The sequence below is a fragment of the Cygnus olor genome, chromosome Z (genome assembly GCF_009769625.2).
Source record: "Cygnus olor isolate bCygOlo1 chromosome Z, bCygOlo1.pri.v2, whole genome shotgun sequence".
NCBI classification, from domain to species: Eukaryota; Metazoa; Chordata; class Aves; order Anseriformes; family Anatidae; genus Cygnus; species Cygnus olor.
Window position 1 is genome coordinate 18,240,205 of NC_049198.1, and position 14,122 is coordinate 18,254,326.

The window sequence follows — 14,122 nt, forward strand, 5'->3', positions numbered from 1 at the left end:
GTTAACTGATCTCCATAACCTCATTTTTCCAATTGCTTTTTCCCAGGTTAAGCTAAAACTGTAGCTTACAGTTTTCTTTGAGTGTAGCATAGGGCCCACAGAAGCACAGATGGTTGTAGTCCAGTAGCTGGCAGGTTGGCATAAGCCCATGTTTGCCATTTAACAGAACACAAAGAGGATTTTGGCATATGACCCATTAAAGTTTGTCTGCAAAAATATCTTAAGAAAATATGTTTAGATTTTCCATTCCTAAATGGAATATTTGGGGAAAAAAATAACCATCCCAAACCCAAGCAAGCAGGTATTTTCCATTTGGACTTCCTTGTTAACAAATAGTTTTCTCTGACCTAATAAAAGCAAAGTAGGTAATATTTTAAAGATAAACAGGTACCTATATACTTGTAAGACTGCAGAGAAGGGCAATATATAATAGCACACTCATCTGCTTTCAGTACCAGCTCCATGAAAGCAAGGTTTAGCTTACAACCCCTTTCAAATACCTTCTCTGAAAGAACACTGACTTTCCTCCTGAAAAGAGGGAACTGATGTGTCACAAGCTACACATTACTAGACTATTCTTTCTAGAGTGACTTGCAAAGATTTTATTACATGTATATAAAATTCCCTTCATTCCCTTAAACTCTTTCCTTCCCTCTCTTCATCCCACATGAACAGTGTTCTAAAGCAAGACAGTATATTAACTGTGTAACACAAAAGTCCATAAAAGGCATTTACCACTCCAACGCACCTGAAAATGGATCCAGCCGTCAACCATCAGGAGACGCTCCCGATGCTGCACTTCTATATCCCCACCAAAAAGCAAAATGGGAAAGGGTGATATTAAAGTAGTCTCTCTCAAGTATACCTTAGCATACCTCACCTGTGTATAAACAAACACGAGCATTAAAAACAAACAAAAATCCCTAAAATCTACAACATCAAATTTCAGTGCTGCTTTTAAAAGCAGGAATTGTGTTTTTGTGGTTTGTTGTTGGTGGTGGTGGTTTTTTCCCCTTTAACAACCAGGTCAAACCAAATTATTGTACACAGAACAGCTGGTGGCAATTTGTCTGCCCTATACCCCAGAAGACATCACATTTAAACACTCCTAAGTGACAGGCTTATATATTATCAGGAAATTAGCTAAAGACACATATTCTTGCTTAAATTTAAGTTTCATCTCTCTCTTCTGGTTAAGACCAGAAGCACTGGGATAACATTTTCTTTCTATTTAATAAACCAAATGAAGTAAAAAGCAGGTAAAACTCCTCCATCAGACATTCTTCTCAGCAGCAGCTGACTTGCCATTCTATCTATATCCACATATACACATGCATACATGCATAAATGAGAGTACATGGGTTGACACATACAGAAAGTAAACAATGGGGCTAGACTCAATGTGTGTTATTTCCGGCTTTGGAGCCTCTCACAACCAACATGGAATAGGATGGGTGAGGAGCTCTAGTAGGACAAACAAACAAACAAGGTGCAACTTCACACAGAAGAGCAGGCTTTGTTCATTCCCCTGTTCATGGAATAACTGATTCGCCTTAGCTGCTGCCTTGCCTTAAACTACAAGGTTCTTGGAGGCATGAAATACTTTCAGCTTATCAAAAAAATATGATTGCTTCATATGTATCAAGAAGTCCAAAGCAATTTCCCTCTCCTCTACAGTGAAGCTGGCCATTAGGCAACTGCTATCAAGGTTTTGCTGTACCAGAAGTTTATCTAACTAACTCACTTCAGCAAAGAGATGACAAAATTTTGAGTTGGAATGTGGAAGAAAGCGACAGGGGAAAAAAAAAAAAAAAACAACTGCAATTCAGTTAGGAAGTTCAGCAGTCAAATTACAGAATTAGCTATTTCATTTTATGTTGTTACTGAGGATGAGTGAGACGTGTAACAAGCTTCAAGACCTTTGAGTCTGCTTAGAACAGTGAAAAGCACACTGTGAAGTGCAACACAAGTATACGACTGCATTAAAGCGTTCCTATTTAAGTTAATGGTACAGTGTCAAAAATTGTCAATGATACTGTTAAATGACACACAGAAAGGTTCTTTCATTTATAGCTGTGAGTTTCATTACAAACAGACTTGTTCAAGATGTTCAACCTTCACATTTTAGTTCAGTACCCAGCTGATTCATCTTTACGGACATTAGGAACCTTAGACACTAAGGACTCTTAAGATGAATCAGATATTCAAGCATATTTTACACTGGTGTATCTTATTTCTCCTTAGAGGCATTATGCCACCTTTACACAAAATATCAGCTACAATCACTATTTTCCCCTAGTTATCCCTTTGACAGAGTCAAAACCTTACCTTCTCCTGGTAAAGAAGCCATCCATATATCTGTAAGTCTCGATTTACAGAGGAGGGATGCACTTGTGCTTTACCCTGAGCAGTTTCTACCATGCATGCCAGCTTCTCTGTGATATCCACAGATTTTGTATATATTATTTTTCCTACATTGTCATACAGCCCTGCAGTCAACACAGCTTTAAGAAGAGCTATTTCATGGAGAGAAAGGGATTGTGTGGCTCCATTTCCATCCCACTGATGCTGAGTTGTAGGTGCTGCAAATCCTGCTGCTCTGACCACCCTTATGAGTTCTTGCTTCACATCCTGAAATCAGATAAGTAAAACACAGAGTTTAAAAAGGTTACATGCTCCAGTCCATCAGTCCCACCCCATCTCAATTAGTTGTGCTTTCCAGTGGAAAACCTATTTCTTAGAAAAAGCACTTGTGTTTTCTGTGGCCAACTTGGAATACTGGCTGTTTTTTTATGAGGAAAGCATTATCTGGAATATAGGATTAGATATACAGTACTGGATATACAGTAAACACCAAATCTCCCAGCTGTATTTTAACTAAAAAGAAAACACACATTTACATCAAGTATTCACTTCTGCTTCGGACATCTCAGGCATTCAAACTTAACTAGAAGAGAATATTTTCTTAGTAAAAATAAAAGGTCCTTTCTGTAAGATTGTGGCTCATCTCTCTAACTATGAAACAGACCTGTTCTTACATATATAATAATGACAGTCTAAGTATTTTAATTCATAAATTTTGATTCTCTGGTGGAAGTAAGAAGTGGCTTCTCCAATGCAAGTAACTGCAAAGACATATACCAGCAAGTATGCATATCCAAGAGTGCCAGTGCAGACACAGCTACCTGAATTGATGGTACATGTTTCACCAGTTCCTAGTAAGTCCACTTGTTTTGGTCTCATCTAAATAGGTACTGTGATAGGTCATCACTTAAAAAGGGCAGGATGTTTTCACAGGAAAATTTTAACAGTTATTTTTTGAGCACAGAGCATAATTATTTGGTTTACCTCCAGAGTTAACAGTGAAGTCCTATTAAGGAAATTTCTTCTGCAATAAGTCATTTCAGCACGATACCCCCCTTCTTGTCGAGCCTTCTTCCACCTAAGGAAAAAAAATCCCATCTTACTGCAGCAAAAATAATCACATATAGAATACAACAGCACAAAAGTGGTAGTAAGTCAAAAGGCAATACAGTGGTTTTGGTCAGCATTCTCCACTCAAAACCAGAAATAAATGGTGTTAAGAAAGATGAATGTTGCTGGTCTGATACCACTCAGGAGAATACATCTGTAACAAATTTTACAGATTCATACGAAAATAAAAGGTAATTTTCTCTCAAAATTACACCTATATCTTGACAATTGAGATGGAAGTCAGATGTGTTTTTAAGACTGTGTGCTGTTTTACAAATGAGGAAGAAATGTGTGTATCATATTTGCTAATACATACATTTTTACTTTCCAAAATACAAAATATTCAGAACACAAAACAGACAGCAAAAAAACAAAAGCAACAACAATAAAAAACATACTAGCATAAAAAGAAGCAGTGCATCTTTGGTACATGTGCAAGCATATTTTAAAGGATAAGGTACCAAAGAAGGTATCTTTTTGTGCTACAGTATCTGATAATCTATTGTCATTCTGAGGAGAAAAGCTTCCAGGGCAAGCAATTCAAGGAAAGGTATTTCATAAGGATTCTTTCAAGAACTGTATTACTTGTGTTGTTAGCTTTTAGCTAGAAGGACAACAAAACATCATTTACCCTAGATAAGCTTTGTAGATTGTTATATGGTCTGAAACTGCCATTGCTAGAGATGATTTTGCAAGATCTGCTTCATCTTTTCGACCTATCGGTGTGGTAAATGGTGATTTTTCTGTCATAACTGCAGCCAAAGTTGCCTGCAATTAATAAAGCATACATCAGTTCAGAGTATTTTATTGTAAGATTACAGGTTTACTACACAAATAACTTTGCGTTTTGTTTTGTAAAACAAATATTGTTTTTGTAAAACAATACTATTGTAATAGTATTTAACAATTTGATTGATTCAGATCTTTCTTACGTTAAAGACATTGCTTACATGCTGTCTTATCTACACTGATGAAAACCTAAGTAAGTATCAAATTTCAAAACTCACCTGAAATAGTTTGTTACGTGACAGAGGAATACCCAATATGATACAGCGAATATCAACAGATTAAACAACTGCTGCTTTGAGTGATACCACATTACCAGGAGAAACTGGTAAATGCAACAATTTTGATTTTCAATTTTAGCAGCTAACATATCCATGCATCCTCTTAACTTGCATTAATTTAGTATCAGCTGAAAACATAAGCTATTCCACAGCCCTCATGTAATAAGTTACCAAGTCAATTAATTTGCAATAACTTTCCATCGGCATGTTCTTAGTCTGCATCAGCTGCAAGGTAATCCAGATTGGTCTCACCAAAATGCAAGAGGGCTTTTTCTACAAGTTTCATATTCCCTGGGATCGTAACAGAGAAAACTGCAGTCCAAGTATGACTACCCTCTTGTCAGTACTAGCTGGGAGTTTACAAACAGTTACATTATTCCGTCCTCCATGATATCCTGGAGTCTTCACCTTAAAATACACATTTTTAACTTCTTACATCATCTTTTCAAAATACCATCTTGCAAGAAATCAGATTAATTTTAATAGTTAGATGTTTCTATACAACTACTTTTTAGAAAATATTCAGATAAAGATGTCAGTATTTGTTTACTTACCACAGGATCCAAGCAGCCAAATATAGCACCAAATATAAGCATTTTTCCAATCTTTACATTGACAGGGAGGGCTGCAAGGTGCTGGCCCAATGGAGTCAGTTTGGGCTCATTTAACTGACAAGCCCCTATCTTCCTTAACAGATTCATGGCATTACCAATTACTTGTGGCTGTGGCGGGTCTAATGCTTTGGAAAGGAAATCTTCAGGAGAGCCAAGGTTGCATTTCTACAGAGTGAATGCACATATGTTTTAGTATAAAATCTATTATACTAAAAATCAGATGAACACAAAGACATTAATTTAACAAACTTTTACAGTAGCTACCAAAGAAACTGGAAAGTTGTTTTTGCAACCAAACGCACACATTCCCCACCCTCTGCACCAGCCTCTTGGTTACTGGAATAGAGATGCCCACCCCCCAACACGAGTTAGGTAAACATAACTTCATTGTTCAGAGGGGGCTTAGCATAGCATGAACACTGATCAGAGAAGTGTCACCAGTAGTCACAGGTGAGCAGGACACAAACCTGCTGAGATGTTGTTCAACACCTGGGCACTAATTTGCAACCAAAGTTAAACAGTTTGTTTGCTACAACCCAGCACTTAAAGTACAAGCACATTACAAACGCCTCACAATACAGATCTTGAAATGCAGAAGGGTGAAAAACCATCCTTATACAACAGTTCTCCCATACATATCCTACTCACTCAGGATGCGGGAAGAGGCCCCTGAATTGCTGTTTTAAGCAGACAACAGTTTGGAGGATATTTAACTGAGTTTGAATTGTCATTCAGAGGTAAACTGGAACAGTATAGGTTCCCATTCTCACTCACCAGCATGCTTTGGATTTTCCATGACACAGGTACTGAATTTCTGCCACTGTAGTGGAAGAAACGCTAACTACACCGGATTAAGGCAATCCTTGCAATCCCCTTTTTAGCTAACAAGGTCAGAAATTCCATATCAAAATCATACCATAATATGAAGGCATAATTCCTCCAATGGCACACGTAGTATTTCTGGAACTGAATATTCCATGAAACTTTCAAACCTGTAACATCATAAAAAAGACAGAATCACTGTATAGGGTTTACATGGCAAGGCAGGAAGAGGTACTCCAGGCATGCAGCAGCAGTTCCCCTGCGGCCTGTGGAGAGGCCCCTGGTGGAGCAGGCTGTCCCCCTGCAGCCCATGGGTCCCACATGGAGCAGATCTCCACGCTGCAGCCCCCCCGTGGAGGAGCCCCCGCTGGAGCAGGTGGATGTGGCCCGGAGGAGGCTGCGGCCCATGGAGAGCCCCCGCAGGAGCAGGCCCCGGGCCGGAGCTGCAGCCCGTGGAGAGGAGCCCACGCAGGAGCAGGGGGTCTGGGGGGAGCTGCCGCCCGTGGGGGACCCGTGCTCCATGTGGGAGCAGGTCTTGAAGAGCTGCTGCCTGTGGGCAGCCCCCGCAGGCTCAGTTCGGGAAGGACGGCATCCCGTGGGAGGGACCCCGCCTGGAGCAGGGGCAGAGAGGGACCGTGAGGGAGCCACTGAGACGAAGCCTCAGGGACTGACCGCAGCCCCCATTCCCTGTTCCCCTGTGCTGCCTGGGGGGAGGAGGGGGAAGAGGGTGTTTTTAGTTTGCTTTTAGTTTCTCACTACTCTATTCTGGTAGTAATAGGCAATAAAATACATTAATCTCCCTACTATGAGGGTGTTTTGCCCATGACAATACTTGTTGAGTGAACCCTCTGTCCTTATCTCAACCGTTGAGCCTTTTCCATCATATTTTCTCCCCTTTTCCCTTTGAGCAGGGGGAGTGAGAGAGTAGCTGTGGTGGAGTTCAGCTGCCCAGCTGGGTAAAATCACCACAATCACAGGTATGCAATTTAACGTTCAAATTGAAGTTACAATCTCATGTTTCACATGCTCATTCTTTGAGAATGTTCTCTCAGGTGGTGTGTTTTAATGCATGGGTAAACTGACCGTTACATTAAGGCACATGTGGTAGCTTGGAAAGCAGAACTTTAGAGAAAAAGAGGGAAAGGCAGTAAGACACCAATTTTCAAAACAGATTCTTAAAATGCATAGCTCTTAAATTGAAATGGAAAGTCTTACATACTGCTGAAATGCACACTTCACTGATTATTTCAAAATACTTTCAACTGAGATGGAGGCCAAGGCAAGGTAAGGTAAGGGTCCTGTTGCTCCAGACAAGCAGGAAAAAGGTTATTCTGCTGCAGTACCAGACACTAATCCTACACTGCATCCTGACTTAATCTTTTCACATCTCTTATCCACAGAGACACCATTTCAGAAACTTAAAGATGTCTGATGAGATTAAAAGATTCAATGTTGTTAAAAAAATTATTTCCACAATTTCATAATGAGGCACTTTTTCTCTCATCTTGAAAAAGATTAAGAAAACATTTACATTAGAGATAAAGAACACAACTCAAAAAAATCATGAAACCAAAATTAATACTACTTTAAAAACTTATGAATAAGACATTCAGATTACCTTTATTTTACACTTGAATCTTTACAGCTTCCATAACTAAAATTAATTTCAATGAGATTTGTTTTCCAAAGAATTAATACAACGGTATTTAATTTAAAAAAACAAGTTTACAGTACCTGTCTCTTGTGTACATTCGGAAGCAGAATCCATCCCTAACACGCCCAGCTCTTCCTTGTCGTTGCAGAGCACTAGCTTTACTGACAAAAGTCTCCTCCAAGGAACTCATCTGACTACTTTCATGATACCTTAAAAATTATAAGGTGAGTGCCCATTCAGATTTCAGAATAAAAATGTATGTATATTTAATTATTAATTTAAAACCCTATATACAAATACTATATTTAAATAGTAGTAGTTCCAGAATATGATGTTTAGTTTTGAAAACTAAGCATATCTGGGAAAAATGGTACATCACAGAACCTTGGATACAACTGATTAATTAAAGTGTAAAAATTGGAAGAGGAAAGAGTTATTACATTAGCTCATCAAGCCCACCTCCCTGACAATTCAGAATTGGTCCTTCTAGCATTTTATAGGGTTTCATACATTTAAAATAGACAAAGAGCAACTTCTAAAATGTAAGATAGTATAAAAAAAAGATCTACTTTACTTTTAAACCAGTGCTTAATCAAGGTAATTCTTATCTATAAAGAACTCCCCTTATTGTTCTTCACGTCATTTGAAAATCCCAAGATTCATCCCAGACTTGAACCTAAATTGCAAGCTATTCTATGAGTTCAATGCATTTTTCGTCTGGAACTGTAGGATAATAAGGATACTACAGAACTCCTGTAGTACTAGCCTGCAAGCATGCACAGTAATCACAATGTGATTTATGAAAGTCAAACTCTCACCTATTTTCTTTTGTTCTTCCAGTATCAATTACAAAGACAACATCTGGTATCGTAATACCCGTCTCTGCTATATTCGTTGCCAAAACGATCTGAAATGAAGTAACACAGCAGAAATAAAAGAATTATGGAATGTCAGTTTTTGTCCTTGTAATCACCAAATGGTTGAGGTTGGAAGGGACCTCTAGAGATCAACTAGTCCACAGTTCTATGATTCTATGATTAGTCCACCCCTCTGCCAAGCAGGATCACCTAGAGCACATTGCACAGGATGGCATCCAGGCAGGTTTTGGATATCTCCAGAGAAGAAGACTCCACAGCCTCTCTAGGCAACCTGTCCCAGTGCTCTGTCACCCTCACAGTAAAGAAGTGCCCCCTCATATTCAGCCAGAACCTCCTGTGCTTCAGTTTGTGCCCACTGCCTCTCGTCCTGTCACTGGGCACAACTTAAAAGAGATCGGCTCCTCTTGACACACTCCCTTCAGAGATTTATATTGACGAGATTACCCATTCAGTCTTCTCTTCCCAGGCTAAACATGCCCAGCTCTCTCAGCCTCTCCTCATGTGACAGATGCTCCTCACCATCCTAGTTACCCTCTGCTGCACTCACCCCAGTAGCTCCATGTCCCTCTTGTACTGGGGAGCCCAGAACTGGACACAATACTCCAGGTGGGGCCTCATCAGGGCTGATTAGGGGGGGAGGATCACCTCCCTTGACCTGCTGGCAACATTCTTCTGAATGCAGCCCAGAACACCACTGGCCTTCTTGGCCACAAGGGCACACTGCTGGCTCACGGTCAGCCTGCTGTCCACCAAGACTCCCCTGGTGCCTCTCTGCAGAGCTGCTCTCCAGCAGGTCAGCCCCCACCTGTACTGGTGCTTGGGGTTATTCCTCCCTAGGTGCAGGACCCTGCACTTGCCTTTGCTGAACTTGCCCAACTCTCCAGCCTGTCCAGGTCCCTCTGAATGGCAGCCCTCTGATGTATCAGACACTCTGCCCAGTTTTGTGTCAGCAAACTTGCCGAGGGTGCCCTCTGTTCCTTCATCCAGGTCACTGATGAGTAAGTTGAGCAAGACTGGACCCAGTACTGACCCCTGGGGGACACCACTAGCTACAGGCCTCCAGCTAGACCGCTCACTGAGCACAACCCTTGGAGCTCTGCCATCCAGTCAGTTCTCAGTCTGATTCATTGTCCACTCATCCATCCCACACTTCCTGAGCTTGCCTATGAGGATGTTATGGGAGACAGTGTCAAAAGCCTAGCTGAAGTCAAGGTAGATAACATCCACCGAGCCAGTCATCCCATCACAGAAGGCTATCAGATTGGTTAAGCGTAATTTCCCCTTGGTGAATGCATGCAGACTATTCCTGATCATCTTCTCCTCCACATGCTTAGGGACGACATCCACGATGAGCTGTTCCATCACCTTTTAGGGGACAGAGGTGAGGCTGACTGGCCTGTAGTTTACTGGATCTTTCTTCTTGTCCTTTTTGAAGACTGGAGTGATACCATCTTTCTTCCAGTCCTTGGGTACCTTCCTGTTCTCCACATCCTTTCAAAGATGATGGAGAGTGGACTGCCAATAACATCTGCCAGCTCTATTGACACTTGTGGGTGCACCCCATTGGGGCCCATGGATTTATGGGTGTCAAGTTTGCCTAAATGATCTCTAACACGATCCTTCTTGACCAAGGGAAAATCCTTTCTCCAGACCTCCTCTCTTGTCTCTAGGGTCTGAGATTCGTGAGGGATGGTCTTAGCAGTGAAGACAGAAGCAAAGGCAGCATTCAGTAACTCTGCCTTCTCTGTATCCTTTGTCACCAGGGCACCCGCCCCATTCAGCGGCGGGCCCACATCTTCCCTAGCCTTCCTTTTGCTGTCGATATATTTGAAGAAGTCCTTCTTGTTGCCCTTGACATCCCTTGCCACACTTAATTCTAAATGGGCCTTGGCCTTCCTCATTGCATCCCCGAGTACTCCAACAATGTCCCTGTATTTCTCCCAAGGGACTTGTCCCTTTTTCCATATGCTGAATACTTCCTTTTTGTGTTTGAGTTTTGCCAGGAGCTCCTTGCTCATCCATGCAGGTCTCCTGCCCACTTTGCTTGCCTTCTGGCTCATAGGAATACATCAATCTTGGGCTTGGAGGAAGTGATGCTTAAATGTTGATGATCCCTCCTGGACCCCCCCATTCCTTCTAGGGCCCTAACCCAGGGGATTCCTCCAAGTAGGTCCCTGAAGAGGCTTAGTCGAGGAGAGCAAATCAATATTTAGAAAAAAAATTGTTAAAAGTTTTTGTTGTTGTTGTTGTTTTTTAAACTCAGAATTATTTTCCTAAACAAGCTGACAAAGCATTAAAAATGCTATGAGCTGGAAAATGACTTAGTTTTCCCCAATTACTCAGGAGTCTAAATTTGTGAGAATTTCATATTCACGTTTTCTTTTACAATCCATCAAAATTACTAATAGCTAGTATTTGCCAAAACTAGTCTATTTAAACATAGTCTGGAAGTAAAATACTAATTCCGAAATAAAAAAAACTGCAATTACTAGTAAAATTATAGGAAAGCAATAATTGAAGTAGCTCTTAGAAAAATACTAGGTTTAAGAGTTTGTCTGATTACTGTCAAGATTTCACAGCACGCTAACTTCCATCTCTTACAGAGCACCAAATTAGAAGAACTGTTTCTTACCAGTGAGAAAATTCCAGGAACAACTGGTTGTCATGTAATTATGTATGATTTGATTTTTAAAAATTCATAGTTGCACACTCATAAAAAAAATTCTTCAGTGGTGTAATTTGCTTAACATACCTTTCTAATGCCAAGTGGAGGTACTGTAAATGCAGCTGCTTGATCTTGAGTTGAAAGAACAGAATGCAAAGCTATCAATCTGTGCCTAGAATAAGAAATTATACTAATCAATATGTATGTTAAGATACAGTAAAAATTAGAGCAGAAATACTACAGCAAGTTGGAGAAAGCAACTAGAATGCACACTGGAAAGAGCAAAACTTTGCATGACTGGTTTCAGCTAGGATAGAGTTAATTTTCCTCCTTCTAGATGGTATGGTGCTGTGTTTTTGATTTAGGATGAGAAGAATGTCGATAACACACTGATGTTCTAATTGTTGCAGAGCAGTGCTTACACCAAGCCAAGGACTTTTCAGCTTCTCGCTCTGTCCTGCCAGTGTAGAGGCTGGGGGTACAGCAGGAGCTGGGAGGGGACAGACCCAGGACAGCTGACCCAAACTGGCCAAAGGGGTATTCCATACCATCTGACGTCATGCTGAACAATTAATATGGGGAGAGCTGGCCAGGGTGGGGGATTTAGGCATCCATGAAACTGAGTTCTTTACATTACGCTTCTGAGATAAGGACTGTCACTGAAGCTTTGTACACAACTATAAACATAGGCAACTTTTAGCCTGAGTGAGAAAAGCCTTCAGAGAAGAGAGTCACAGAAATTTGTAACTTCCTTTTCTTCTAAAGCTTGACACCTAAGGCCATCTACAAATCTTTAGAATTTGACTGAAAATACTCCTTTTATGCCATAGCATCGCTACCTTTTAGTTACCTATAAAACAAATTTCAAAACTGCGTCGCTACAACCCTATGCCACTTCTCTTAGCAGATTACTTTTTGTGGATCTCTTCTCAGTAAGCAGCCATTTCTATATAAACAGTATACCATGAAAAGCTATTTCCCAGACATACTATCCCCCATGCCCTAAAAAGTGGAAATGAAGTAGTTGAGTATTTTGTGATTAAATATGTTTGTTCAAAAAGTCAAGTCAAAAGAAAAGAGACGGTTATGAATGTACCATTTCTAAGCACTTGTCATCTTTGCTTAGATAATAAAAATGGATTCGCAGTAAAACCACCTCAAAGGTGTAACTCTCAACTTCACTTCTCAAGAACAGCAGGCTTTAACAATCAAGAAGGACGTATTCATCAAGCTAATCAATTAACTATAGAAAATATCTGTGTTACCTGTCACGCAAGCTAAATCTCCTGTCAGTTGAAATGAGGTCATACAACTGTTGGATATGAGCAAGGCCTGGTAAGAAGATCAGCACAGCTCCTTCAATGTTCTTGAACTGGGGACTTCTATCTGGAAAGTGACGATACAGACACACAGTTAAAACAAACATGCATTTGCAGACAGCCTCAGTTGAGAACAGGAACTAATTCTGAGTCCTGTAGTAAATACTTTTTAGGATGTTTCATATAAAATTAAGTCAAGAATCCTTATCACTAGCTAACAGTGGCAAATAAATCCAAAGGGCAGTCACAAGTGTATAAACTTAAGAAGCAGACTGTACCTAAGTATGCAAGCAACTCCAAAATAAGTTCAAGGTTGATCTTGTAAGGATTCATATAGAAGACTGCTTGCTGTGTACGACTGCTATACTTCTGATAGTAAGGAGACAAATCAATACCAGATCCAGACTGGACTGGGACATACTCCTAGAAAGGAAGAAGAGGAAAAATCATATGCTCAGTGTTTTATAAAAAAGAGGTCAATTTGTCATTCACTTTAGCCTTCTTAAAACATAATAAGTGACATTTAATTGACAAACTTCCCATGGAAAACAGTGAGAGTTAGATTAAATCACAGACATCTACATAACCTCTGTATAGGTAGATAACTGCTACTGGTATTTGACATCCCAGATGAAAAAGGAATAAAAGTCCATGCAAGCAGTACTACACATTATGTTTTACGAGTTAAAGCAATTCACACGTCCATAATCTAATTAGTAGAATTTCAGAATTCAAATTCTGTATTGTAAGCAAACAGCTTCCCTTTACTTCTCTCCCTTACATTCCCCTTCTCAACGAATGGTTGAAAAGAAATTTCAGAGTCAATTATGTGACAACTCCTGCAGTGTTTTGGGGAAGGAGGTAAGGGGGAGGAAGATAAATATTTGTTCTAGTAATAATAAATTGTCTATAAATATCTCGGACATACATACTTAGCATAAGGCTTCTGTGTTAAGTGGAATCATTGTAAATTATTTCACTGTTAAACCACTTCAGAAAGAAGCTTTCCACCACATATCCTTCTGTACTGGAATCTCTACAGAAATAAATTATAAAGATGGAGGAGCACTCTGGAGAGCACTTTGGCTTCAACCAAAACATGCTGTTGTGATGTTATGGAGTAACCATCACTTCAGGAAAAATCTGCAAATCACATGGTAGCATGCTTTGAACATGTGTACACCAGTGTTTGATCACACCAAACTAAGTGGTCTTGCAGAAACCTCATGGGAACAAGTTAGTAGACAGGTGTCCACCCAAAATATACACAGCCTAGAGCTGAACAGTCTACAGTTGCCCGTGGTCAGAGGCATTCACACGCTTCCCTTCAAAAGTTTTAATTCAAAAACACGTCCAGCTGTCACTGTAGAATAGTTACAAGATGAACCATAGACGGTCAATCCAAAAAGCTCTACATCTTAACATAAGTTATCCCATTTGGCATGACAAGTTGGAGGATCTCGGAAAGTTTTTCGCTAAAAGAGATGTGGCCTTGCTTTTTCTGTTCTTCTTAGTTCAATACTGAGGATAATTCTTTGGGAGAACTTATTTAAATGCTTTTTCCTCTTGCTGCGTACAGGATTAGAGCTGGGATTTTGCGAAAGAGAAACAGCAGATCTCAGTGTCAAA

General features: G+C 40.2%; 1 protein-coding gene across 1 annotated transcript in view; it reads right to left on the minus strand.

Moving 5' to 3' along the window:
• Positions 1-14,122, minus strand: part of DHX29 (DExH-box helicase 29) — a 28,463-nt gene that overhangs the window by 3,528 nt on the left and 10,813 nt on the right. Inside the window, exons 15-25 of the mRNA XM_040542274.1 lie at positions 12,772-12,916; positions 12,440-12,560; positions 11,262-11,346; positions 8,450-8,538; positions 7,712-7,840; positions 6,072-6,147; positions 5,096-5,320; positions 4,106-4,242; positions 3,349-3,442; positions 2,329-2,631; positions 749-880 (exon numbers count right to left, since the gene is read on the minus strand). Of these exons, the coding sequence (XP_040398208.1) occupies positions 749-880; positions 2,329-2,631; positions 3,349-3,442; positions 4,106-4,242; positions 5,096-5,320; positions 6,072-6,147; positions 7,712-7,840; positions 8,450-8,538; positions 11,262-11,346; positions 12,440-12,560; positions 12,772-12,916 (1,536 nt within the window). The remainder of the gene's footprint in view (positions 1-748; positions 881-2,328; positions 2,632-3,348; positions 3,443-4,105; positions 4,243-5,095; positions 5,321-6,071; positions 6,148-7,711; positions 7,841-8,449; positions 8,539-11,261; positions 11,347-12,439; positions 12,561-12,771; positions 12,917-14,122) is intronic.